Source organism: Pantherophis guttatus, chromosome 4, assembly GCF_059756535.1.
Source record: "Pantherophis guttatus breed Tessera chromosome 4, ASM5975653v1, whole genome shotgun sequence".
In the NCBI taxonomy this organism is placed as follows: domain Eukaryota; kingdom Metazoa; phylum Chordata; class Lepidosauria; order Squamata; family Colubridae; genus Pantherophis; species Pantherophis guttatus.
Genome location: NC_142066.1, coordinates 135378472 through 135391233, shown reverse-complemented (window position 1 = coordinate 135391233; position 12762 = coordinate 135378472). Strand labels below are relative to the sequence as shown.

The 12762-nt window shown below is 40.1% G+C and overlaps 1 protein-coding gene across 1 annotated transcript in view; it reads left to right on the top strand.

Moving 5' to 3' along the window:
• ABCB1 (ATP binding cassette subfamily B member 1) overlaps positions 1-12762 on the top strand; it is a 65162-nt gene that overhangs the window by 22225 nt on the left and 30175 nt on the right. Inside the window, exons 6-10 of the mRNA XM_034402292.3 lie at positions 1234-1306; positions 4277-4468; positions 5073-5244; positions 6884-7008; positions 8907-9078. Of these exons, the coding sequence (XP_034258183.2) occupies positions 1234-1306; positions 4277-4468; positions 5073-5244; positions 6884-7008; positions 8907-9078 (734 nt within the window). The remainder of the gene's footprint in view (positions 1-1233; positions 1307-4276; positions 4469-5072; positions 5245-6883; positions 7009-8906; positions 9079-12762) is intronic.

Sequence of the window (12762 nt, the reverse complement as noted above, 5' to 3'; positions counted from 1 at the left end):
GGATAATCTGGAAGACTTTTCTTATTTCTTATTCGTTGCCACAGGTTAGCATTTTCCTTTGTATTATAAAGGATAAATCTATTTTAGAATTTACACTATATTTTTAATATTTTCTGTCACCAAATGGCAAGAAATCATATTACCTATGTAAGACGCATGTAGTCAGGGCTAAGGATTCTAAGGGCTACATAAAGTCCTAAGCCTTAGATTGTCCCACAACCTTAGATCTAACAACATTTTAACAAGACTAATTAACCCCAAACAGAAAGTCCTAAATACTCTCCAACAGAACTTTTCTGAGTTTTATTATTTCCTGCGATCAACAGAGAACTGTGTATACAATAGATAGCTGTAATATTCTTATTTTCTCTAGGATAACATGGCTACAGATATTCCTCATTTAGCAACTATTGAGACAGGCAACTTCATTTGTAATCAAAACAGTTACTAAATGGGAGAACAAGTAAATGTGTTTGTGCTTTGCTTTTCCCTACTTCCCCATTCTTTGGAATGCTGGGATAGTTAGGAATGAGGGAATTACTGTTCATTTACATTAACTGGAGAGAAAGGAATTATAAGAGAGTAAGCAGGCACACAATGGGGAACATTTACTCTTTTGTAAACTCTTCCTTCCCAATCTCTCTACTCTTTGAAGGAGGAAAGAAAAATGGATCAGGCACAGGACAAATGTATACTAACTGATTGGAATGGTGAATACATGACAGACAGAGACAGAGATTGCACCCTTAGTAAATGTGCACCTCGGTCACAAAGTTACTTTTTCAGCTGCATCATAACTTGACATGGTCACTGCATGAAGCAATCAATAAATGAGGTCTATCTGTAGAGCAAAGAAAGACTAGAATCACAAGCCAAATTGATAACATAAGGAGGCACTTCTTCAGTTTTCTATTTTCCTTTGAATATTATATCCTACATATTTTTTTCAAATCATGATGTGGACATTGAAATCTTACTAAAAACCAAATATATTTCTTTATTAAGAGCAGAATTGCAGGAATAGCAACAAGTAATCTTATCAGACAACTGTTATCGTGGTATAAACAAATGATGCCATTTAATAATTTATACAGTTTTTAAAATCTTTATAATCTTGTGACTGGGGATAATCTTGTGGCTGGAGGTATTAAATTGTTAATTTCCCCTTAATATTGTCTTTACTTGATTTAAACCTTCTACTTGATTTAAACTTGATTTCTTCCTTCTACTTAGATAGTGCATCTAATCATGAAAATAATGATATAAAGAACCAACTTATTGATGATCTAGAAGAACAAATGACAAGGTACCTTAAATTAATATATATTGTTATACATTACATATTCGACATGTTTATAAGTGCTTGTGTATATAATGTAATAAATGAGATTTTCATTTAAAATTTTAATATTTTTAAACAAGGATTAAATAATTTCCTTTAATAAAGTTTGTAAGTCTGGAGAGCCTGATGACTACCAACGTTTTGGACTATAACTCAGATACAGCCTGTTGAAACTCTGCTTCAACTAATCTGGAAGTCATCAAGTTAGGGAATATTTTTTTAGTGTGCATTCTGATATTGGTGACAATCCAGAATCTAAGAAATTGTTGGAAGACTATAATTCTACTGCATTTACGCAAAAATGAGAGGTTAAAAATGCTCTGCCCAAGCTGCTATTTTTCCCTTTTTCCACATATACATACTATTTACTCTCACCAGCCCCCATTACCACCTGCCTCGCCTTGCAGTGGCAGCACCTGCTCTACATCATCCCTGGGCTGGCTAAACTCAGGAAAAACTATGTCAGCTGGAACTGGTCAAGGAAGGCCAGGCTCCCCTTCCCTGATGTTTCTGCAAAGCCCTTGAGGTTTTGCGTGGAAAAGCAAATCACTCCCCCAGGGTTGGCCTCAGCACCCGCTTCAGATGGTAAACAGAAGAGTTTTGCTCCTTTCCTCCTGGGCCTTTGAAATTGCCCCTCACTTCACTTTTCTGCCTTAAAATCCAAAGAAGACATGTTTTCCTCCTGATCAGTTGAGGATAACTATGGTATGATTTTTGTAAGAAGCTGAATGTATATGTGAGTCCAGCCCACTTGTCACGGGCCGACCTTGCGGGAAGCGAATCCGCTCCTCCATGCAAAATCTCAAGGGCTTTGCAGAACCATAGGGGAAGGGGAGCCTGGCCTTCACGCCCAACTCCAGGTGGGGTAGTTTTCCTGGAGCTTAGCATCCTTCCATATGAAGGAGGAATACAAGTCTGGGAGAAGTGGCAAAAAATGGGGCTGCCATTTCCAGAACGGAGAAGGGAGACACGGGGCAATACAGGCTGGTGAGAAATTGGGGACCAGTGATCGCTGTGCAGTGGAAGGGAGGGAGGGAGGGAGGGAGGGAGGGAGGGAAAGAGAGAGATCCGATCCAACCTTGGAGAGTTATACCAGGGCTGGCAGCAAGGGTACTCTGTGCTGTTGTGACTCCACCCACCAATTCTTCCATGGCTGTGTGGGCAGAACCTCAAGGTGGTCAGGTAGCTGAAACCACCAGCCCAGGGATGATGCAGAGAGCCTATCAGTGGCTTTCAGAGCTACCACCATTGAAACCATACAATGCAGGCAGCGAACAGGGAGCAGGCAGCATGAGGCGGCATGGCAGCTGGAAGCTGCTGCTAGGCAGGTGATCTCTGGGATGGGGAGGTGGGGACTGAAGAAAGCCCCTCCAGCAGTGGATGGAGATGATGTGCAGCAGCGGTGGAGGCCTTTTGCTGTCACTCCCTCCGGGCTCTGAAACAGAGGGGAACTGGATAAGGGGACTGAGCCTCCCCTGCCCATCCTCCATAGCATGGCAGTCCATCTCGGGAGAGGAGTAAAAGGGAAGAGGCAGGGAGAGGTCACCAAGCAGGGAGTGGCCTGGCTGCAGAGGCCCTGAGGTACATGGTCTAGGATAAATGGCAACTCCACCCCCCCACTTGCCTCAACTCACCTTGTGGCAACCTCCCAAGGGTTGCTGGAGCTGAAACAGGCCAATCACTCTCCAGCAGCTTCCTAGGCCTGCCAGAAGGCAAGGGCAGCATCTCCTGAAATATCTCAGCACTTGGTCCTGGATGAAGGAAAAGGGGGAGCTGGCAAGGGCACTGCAGACAGGATGCCCTCTCACTTCAGCGCCCGCCCCAATCCTCCAGGGCTCTGCCCGTACTTCAGCACTGTGCTGCCGCCTCTCCACTCACCTCTCGGGTGGGCCAGGCCAAGCATCCCCGGGGCAAAGGCCCCCCCCACTCAGCCCAGAGGAGCATCGGCCTGGCCACTCACATCGGCGCCCATCCCACCCCACTTAGCATGGCTGTCACAGGGCTTCTGGGGCTGACCTGGCATGGGAAAGGCATGTGTGGCCTTCCCCACATCCAAACTTTCTCATAGTTTGTGTGCCCTCCACTTTCCGAGGTTGGCCCAATTGTTGCTGCGCTTCGAAGCTCTGTGTCTCCACCCCATGTGCAGACCACGCCTGGCTATTTGTACCAAAAGCTGTCCCACCCAGCTCCCACGTGCTCACTGCCTGCAGTACTTAAGAATGCCCCCAAAATAAGCTCTGGTGCTTATTTTGGAGCCCAAAAAATATAAGACCGGGTCTTATTTTCAGGGAAACACTGAACCACCCTACAACTAAGGGTGGTAAGGCAGAAGGGACAAAGAAAGAGGGGTCAAGGAAGATGGAAAAGGGCAGAGCTCCCTGTGTGATGACACACCACATGTTTTTCATCATTTTGGCTAGATGTAGATGCCTATGTCTGCAAAAAGGATCTTTCTGCAGATTAAAGCAATATAAATGTATTCATCAAGTCAAGATGGCTTAATGTTTTGAATACTTTGTTTTATGCAGCAAACTTCTCCAAGTTGTCTTCTGTGTAAGACTAGACATCTCATAATTCATCAGGCAGAGGAACAAATAGCCATATTTGCTATCTGTGTTGGGTAATACAGCCTAAGTTATTAGAAGGCTCACAAGAGTGACCTTCAGAACAGCATGCTTCCATCTGAATGCAAATTTCTTGAGAAGAATAGGAAGACTAGTTGCCACAGTGTTGTACTTATAATATTTTTAGGACCCTAATAACTATGAAACAATGTAAGCAGATTTTTTTTGGTCAGGTCTGTCATGTTTTTTATTGGTTTACATTGAGTATGTTCTCCACATTATGGTCAATTCCTTTCTTAAGATTAATTATGATGCTACAGGCAAATAAAGGTTACCTTTTTGAATTTACCTTTACAATATTGTATTTCAGGTATGCATACTGGTATTCAGCCATAGGAGCTGGAGTTCTTGTCTCTTCCTATGCATACGTTGCATGTTGGACACTTGCAGCTGGCCGCCAGATCAAAAGAATTAGGCAACAATTTTTCCATGCCATTATGAGGCAAGAAGTAAGATGGTTTGATGTAAATGATGCTGGAGAACTAAATACACGACTTATAGAGTGAGTCCATATTTCATGCTTTTTCTTCAGTAATTAATTTAATTTATCAGTTTGGTTAGCTTTAAAGTTTTAAATCCCAATTGCTTAATTTGTGTTAGTCAAATTCAGCTCTGAAAAAATACTATATGTGTGTAGCATTAGATGACAACAGGATAAAGCTTTTCTGCATTCTATTGGTCTCCAAAATTAGGATGTCCAAGGGAAACTTCTGCTTGAAATTGTCAAACTAAAATGTATAAGCATCTTTGATTCTGCTTAAAATCTCCATCAAATTCATTCATTACTTAGAAGATCAAAACAAAAATTAGCACCAATACCTTATATTAAATACCCTTGGCTTTTATATAGAATGCTTACAAATTATACTTCTTCCAGTTCATTGTGTTTTTCCTCACTCCTTTATAATTTCCCCCTTTATTCAGGATACAACAGATGGAACCAATATGTATTTTTTGGTAGGAGGAATGTATATTCTATATCCATGTATATACTTAAACTGTGCTGTGTTGATACAACTGAAGTATGTCAGAAAACCAGCAAAAATGCATCTTTATAGTCATTTCCTGAACATTGCCCTAACAAATTTGCTCTAATTTCTTTTCAGTGATGTATCCAAAATCAATGAAGGAATTGGTGAAAAAATTGGAATGCTGATTCAGGGAATATCAACATTTCTAGCAGGATTTATAATCGGATTCATCAAAGGATGGAAATTAACTCTTGTAATCCTTGCTATCAGTCCTGTTCTAGGAATTTGTGCTGCAGTTTGGACAAAGGCAGGTATACGTTTGCTGAAATGTAATTGTATAGTACCCAATTCACTCCTTTCAATCATGAAAATGTCATCATGGTTCCCTCTAAAATGGTGTTTTGATTGTTTTGTGTTTCTTGAAATAATAGCAGGGATAATATATGCATGTCCAGAGATTGGATATCATTACCAAAATGTTCTGGGTGACCGAGGATGTAATATACCTTCTTTAGGAAAGAAGGAAGAAACACATTATTTAATTGCTGGCCTCTGATTGATTAGTTTTGGTTTCAGATCAGTATGTTTTAATCTAAAACTGTACTGAATTTTCCTGAATGGTGCCTTGACAATATATCAAGATTATTTGTGTGTGGCACACATAAAAAGGAATAGGATTTGGTTACTCAGTCATGATTGACATCTTCACTTTTTAGACCCCCTTTGTGAAATTCCATATAAGTTGCCATCAGTGCACATGTGTACACACAAGAAAATACACACACACATCACAACTGTCCCACAAGAGATCAGTGGGATGTCCCTAGGAGCAAGCTTTTTTTAAAAAAAACTTCTTACTCTTTTGTCCAGAGTAGGATTTAGAGAATTACATTTCTGTACTCAACATTTGCCAAAATGAAGATAATATTCATCCTGTATCTGCATTTGAGAGTGTCCTATGTCCTTTAAGAGAGGGCTTTTTCACGCTTGAGGAAAACCACTCTGCTTGTCTCCATACTTTGAGGCTTACCTGGCCCTTGGGAATCTCAGCTGATTAAACATTATCCCCTTTCTTCTAAATCCAAGGTCTTCAAACTTGGCAGCTTTAAGACTTTTGGACTTCAACTCCCAGAATTCTCCAGCCAGCATAGTTGACTGGAGAATTCTGGAAGTTGAAGTCCACAAGTCTTAAAGCTGCAAAGTTTGAAGACCTCTGTTCTAAATCATTCTCTCCTATAGCCAAGGCAATATGGTGCCTTTGCCTGCTCCCTCATCCTCCAGATCCTTCCTTGTATTTTGCTGCTTCCATTCTAGCAGTCAGTTTTCAATATAATTCCTTGCCATGAGAAAAAAAACATGACAAGGGAAAAAAAGGCCAGGCATTGCAGTCTGTGATTGAATATGGCTGCTTTTTAAACCAAAGGCAGTTCAATGGGAGAGTGAAATACAACAATGAAAAGATTTGCCTGGTGATATAAAACTTCCCTAAAGGATAAGTTGGACATTGTTGATGGCTGTCTAGAATTTGGCTACCTGCAAATTAAAGTTAGAGTAGGCATCTTGGGTTCCCCAAAACAGGCCAAGGAATCCTCTGAAAAATCGAGATACTAGACACAACCACATTGTGCAACGTGCTCATGTTCTTTAAAAATCAAAAGCAATAGAGAAAAGAAGAAGAATACCAGAACTTATTAAGAAGAGGAGAGAAAGGTGGGGAAGAGAGAGTTCTGGTCACGGAAAGGAGAACAAAAATGGGGCAGGTAGAAATTACTTGATTTTAAGAAGAAGCTTATTGTAGACTCTTTTTTTTTTTTTTTTTTGATATAGGCAGTGTTTAATCTCCAATGGTCCACATGTAAAAATGAAGCTGATTTCATTCATTTTATTAGATTTCATGAAAAATTGCTTTAAATGGAAAAAGTCAAAACTTTTTTCTTTTTCCATAGATCCTTTCTTCATTCACTAATCGGGAACTTGCTGCATATGCAAAAGCTGGGTCAGTTGCTGAGGAGGTCCTAGGCTCTATCAGAACAGTGATAGCTTTTGGAGGACAAAAGAAAGAAATAGAAAGGTCAGGAAAATCTGTTAATTTTTCACAGAATCTCTGGAGCTGCCCACATATCTGACTAATTTCATTCTGTGTATTTTACTCTTCCAAAAGCACGTAAGTGATAGACCAGTAGAATTCATTACTACACTCCTCCATCATTATTCATAAGAGTTGATCTAAATTTTAATCTTGTTAAAATGTTGCTGTTCCAAATCTTTTGGACTACAGTTCCTATTGCCTTCTACCATCAGGGAGTTGAAATGAAAATCTCTTGCAAAATGGCAAATTGGGGAAGTTTCTGCTTGCTTCTCAGTGAATCGAAATGAAATGGAGTACTCTACAGTCTGATTCTTTTTCTTTTTCCTTGTTTTGATTCCTCTTGTTCATTAATGCAGGACTTGTGGTAGCTTTCCAGTGTAAATCTTAAGAGTTTGTGATAAAAAAGGAAATTGAATTAATTTGAATATGTACACATACATAACAGGGGTGAAATCTAAATTTTTTTGCTACCGGTTCTGTGGGTGTGGTTTAATTAATGGGCGGGGTTTGGTAGTCAGGTGACTGGGTGGGTGTGGCTTGTTGGTCAGGTGGGCGTGGCCAAGTCGACATAACTTCTTTGCCCTTTTTTAACCTACAAAACACAGCACAACACAACTGGCTCACCCACAATGTAAAAGCAGCTGTGCTAGACCCAAAATGGCCCCTGCAACAAGCAGGAACTTCACACAGCCACAAAAAGTCCAAAAAACCAACTTTCACACTTTACACACACACAACACAACACAACTGGCTCACCCACAATGTAAAAGCAGCTCTGCTAGATCCAAAATGGCCCCTGCAACAAGCAGGAACCTCACACAGCCACAAAAAGTCCAAAAAACCAACTTTCACACTTTACACACACAAAATTCCACATACAGCTTTGTGAGATTTTGTGTGTTTGTGTAGTTAGACTGAAACAATACAGAAACATACAAAATCTCACAAAGCTGCACAAATATTATTTTATTTTATTTTATTTTTATTTTTATATAAAAGCAGCTAAATTTGAAACTTCCTAAACTTTAAATGGTTAGGTCTAAAAAAAAACAACTAAAAAAATATCCCAATTAACTATTTTTTTAAAGCTCTCAAAGAGGGAAAAAACTTACAGGCAGGCAGGCAGGCAGATAGAGCTGCTCACCGATGAGCTTAATTGCAGGCAGGGAGATTCAGTTGCTTGCTGATGCAATGGATTGCAGGGATTACAGCAAGCGAAGCAAGGCAGGTGTTGCGACCAGCAGCTCAGGATTTGAAGAGCGAAGGTAAGCAAGCTGAAGGCTGGGGGGGGGAAGGGATTTTTGCTACCGATTCTCCGAACTGCCCACCGCCATCGCTATCTATTCGCCTGAGCAAGTCCGAACCGGGAGCATTTCACCTCTGATACACAAGCTGCTACTTAAAGGACATTATAGTTGCAAGTAGGAGGGAACTGAATAATTAGAATAACTAATTTTGGCCAAAATTAAATAATGTAATACTTTTGTTGCCAAAAAGCCTGATAGAGAACTGAGGAATAGCAATAGCATTTAGACTTATATTCTTCTCTCCAATACTTTACAGCACTCTCTGAGCAGTTTATAATGTAAATATATTACCCTCAACAATCTGGATCCTCATTTTATGGACCTTGGAAGGATGAAATGATGAGTCAACCTTGAAACAAATATTGCTTGTTCCTTTTTCCTTGAGTAAATGACAAGTAGTTGGCTGTAATCATTAATTTTGTGCAAAAATATTTTTCTAGAATTATGATTAGCAAAACACATGAGTATATATTTTCTTAATATCAATAACTATAGACAATATAATTGAGAAGAAAATGACTTTTGTGTCCAGTACAATTATATAATATACTAAGTTTGCCATTTTTCTTTCAGATATCATAAAAATTTAGAAGATGCTAAAAACATTGGGATAAGGAAGACTATGAGTACCAGCATTTCGCTTGGAGTTGCTTTCTTAATAATATATGCTTCCTATGCATTGGCTTTCTGGTATGGAACTACATTGATATTAGATGAAAAATACACTATTGGAGGAGTCCTTACAGTAAGTGTGGACAATTAGCTGTACAATGTTATTTTGCAAAAATAAAAGAACATAAAATTAATAATAACCAATTTCCAAAGCTGGGTATGAAAACAACTTTACAATGCACATGTACAAATCCATGTAATATTTTATTGGTTAGAATTTGTTTGATCTTGAAAAGCTAAGCATGTAGAATAGTGGTTCTCAACCTTCCTAATGCTGCGACCCTAATACAGTTCCTCATGTTGTGGTGACCCTCAACCATAAAATTATTCCTAAAACCATATTCCTAAGAAATATGTGTTTTCCGATGGTCTTAGGCCAGGGGTTCCCAACCTTTTGGACCTCAGGGACCACCAAATTCATAATTTTAAATTTCGTGGACCACTAATACGAATCCAGTGCGCTGCTTGCTGAAGCACCTGGACTCCCAGTGACAGGATGGGATCCTTCAGGCACTCTCCCTCCTCTCTCTCTCTCTCTCTCTCTCTCTCTCTCTCTCTCTCTCTCTCTCTCTTTCTCTTTCTCTGTCTGTCTCTCTCCCACTCTTTCTCTCTCATTCTCTCTTTCTTCCTCCCTCCCTCTCTCTCTCCCCCATTCTCTTTTTCTCTCTCCCACTCTTTCTCTCTCATTCTCTCTTTCTCTCTACCCCACTCTCTTTCTCATTCTCTTTCTCTCTCCCCCCTCTTTCTCTCTCTCTCCCACTCTCTCTCTTGTTCTGATTCTCTCATTCATCTGATTCTCTCTCTCTCTCTGATTCTCTTTCATTTTGTCTCTCTCTCTTTCTCTGATTCTCTGATTCTCTGATTCTCTGTCTCTTTCTCTGTCTCTCATTCTCTCTCACTCTCTGATTCTCTGCATCTCTCATACTCTCTTTCATTCTATCTTTCTCTCTCTTTCATTCTTTGTCTCTTTCTCTATCTCATTCTGATTCTCTCTCTTTCTCCCTCCCTCCCTCCCTCTCTCTCATTCTCTCTCTCTCATCTCATGGGCCAGCCAGTGTCTTGGGGCTGAGAGGAAGTCAAGCATCTCCCTGAGAGACCGAGGTGCACAGAGTGCCAACAAGGGCGGGAAGAAGTGTAGGAGCGAAGCACTACTTGAACTTGCGCGGCCTTGGTATATTTGCGCCAGCCAGTGGCCAAGGCAGCCCTCCTCTTCTGCCGCTTGGGACTCAGAGCGGTAAATGGCGTCTGGTCCAGGGGAGCAGACGGATTTTGCTCTCTATTGCAGATGCCAGATTGGCCCCCTGCAAGCTCTCATCTCTCGAGGAGCGCTCCCTGAAACGGTGCTGGAAACTTTGGTTGGGCTCCTCGAGAGACGAGAGCTTGCAGGGGGCCGATCTGGCATCCGCAATGGAGAGCAAAATCTGGCTGCTCCCCGGACCAGATGCTATTTACCGCTCCGAGTCCCAAGCGGCAGGAGAGGAGGGCTGCCTTGTGCCACTGGCTGTCTTAGGTGACCCCTGTGAAAGGGTCATTCGACCCCCAAAGGGGTCGTGACCCACAGGTTGAGAACCACTGATGTAGACGATCACCACAAAGTCCCAGGGCAATAGACAGGAATAGGCAGGTCAAATGGTATCTTGGAAGAAAGCAATTGAAATCCATATCTCTACTATTGTCAAGAAAATTTTGTGAAGGTGAGGTTAACTTGAAGGAGACTGTACTGTCATGAAAGATGGCTATCAACTTCCTGTCTCGCTCATGGATGTCCTGGAAATACCATCTCGATGGCAAAAGGAGATAAACCTCTCCTTGATTTGAACCATCAGAGTGGCATTCCCGGTCATCCCTGTTGCTCTGTCTGCTAGCTCTTTATTTGAATAACTTATGCAAGAGGACCCTTGCTCCACTTTATTTCATGCCAAAGCTGCTCTAGCAAAATTGGATTTCTCTTTAAGAATACGCTTTTGATCCTGTTTATTTTCTCTCTCTGCTTCTTCCATTGTGTCCTTTGTTGCAAATTCTGCTGGTAACTACACTGTTCATTGGATTCTAGTTATCCTTAATCTCCCTGCCTTTTCCTTAACATTCCACTTCAGTTCCCATTGGCCAAGGCTGCCACCTGAAATATGCCTTAGGACATGTACTTGCTTCCTTCCATTGTGCAGCCCAGCATGATTATTTGTCCAGTCTCTACAATCATTTAAGTTGTTGGGTTAGGACAGTGGAAGACAAATAAAGCTGTATATTATTGTTTGGTGAGGCACTGCATATTTTCTGCCTTGAAACTCTCCCAACTGACTATTTATAGTATATTTATAGAGCATGTTTATTTTTAATCCTTTTCTTTTTGCCTGCCAAGTATTAGAGACAATAGGAAATTAAATAGGAAAGGCTGAGATGTGAGATTACCACATAGTTTCCTGGTAGGTTTTCTGAACTAGAAGGTTTTTAAAGTGCTTTTAAGAAATGGTGCAGAGATACTTAGCGCTTCCCAGTTTTGCCAAGCACTGCACGGCATTGCAGGTTAAGGTAGTAAAAAAGCATGATTTTGCAGAAGAATTTTTGGCTTATCAAGTTCAGTAAATATTGGAGATGCATCGAAGTAAACAGCTTGTAGCATATAGGCAAATTGTAATTCTAAGCAATGGTCAAAAAAATTCATGCTGGTTGGCAGGGATGGGCTAACTGTGATTCACAATACTTTTATGCAACATAGCTTTTTTTAATAGAGGAAAGTCAAAACCTGCAAAATTTGATCACCTGCCATTTGTAGATTTTAGTTTCTCTAGTTTCAGGGTATTTTAAAACTATGCCATATGATCTAGAGTAGGGTTAACTGCTATTTAAAATCTAAGGAAAAAAGCGTACTGAAAAAAGGAAAAGATATAACAAATAGAAGGAATGATCTTGAGGAACAGAAGGAACAACCACTACGAAGACAATGTTCAGATAAAAGAAACCTGAATCAAGGTAGATCTATAACTTGAGAAAGCATCTAGGACAAAACCCTCTCTAGTTCTCATGAAGATAAAGGAAGGGAACTGGAAGCACATTCAGACTTGCAGACTTCTTTTATTATAACCTTTTGATAAACGTAGCCTTAGTCTACACAACATTTTGGTTTCCTAGTTTGGTTTACCTTGAAGAGCTGACATTATAAAACAGATGTATCTACTTTGTATTATTGCCTCAGCCCCTTTCCTGAAATTATTACTGTCCTCTCCAGCTTTGTAGGAATAGTTTAAGTCCTCAAATCCCCAAGTAATGTTACAATTACATTATCATTCATTTTGATCTTGTGTACCTCTTTACTTATTTAAAAATATTGTGAACCAGCAGTATTTGGACCCCCTCCCGCCTGTCTATTGTGTCAAACATTGATTTCAGTCCAAAGACCATACCAGTTTGCATTACTGTGTTTCCCCGAAAATAAGACCTTGTCTTATATTTTTTTGAACCTGAAATAAGCGCTTGGCCTTATTGCCATGTGCTCAAAAGCCCGATTGGGCTTATTATCAGGGGATGTCTTAATTTGGGGAAAACAGGATATTACACATCATTCTGTTTTAGTTTGTATTTAACTATATTTTAGTTTACTTTTATTCCTTTATTTTTTGTGTATTATAGTTTTTTCTTTGTTTTTATTTTACTTATGAATCACCCAAAGTCATTGAGAGTAAGGACATTTATTGAATGAATAAATAAAAAATAATAGAATAAAAAATAAAGAAATATATATTGTAATTTAAAAACCCAT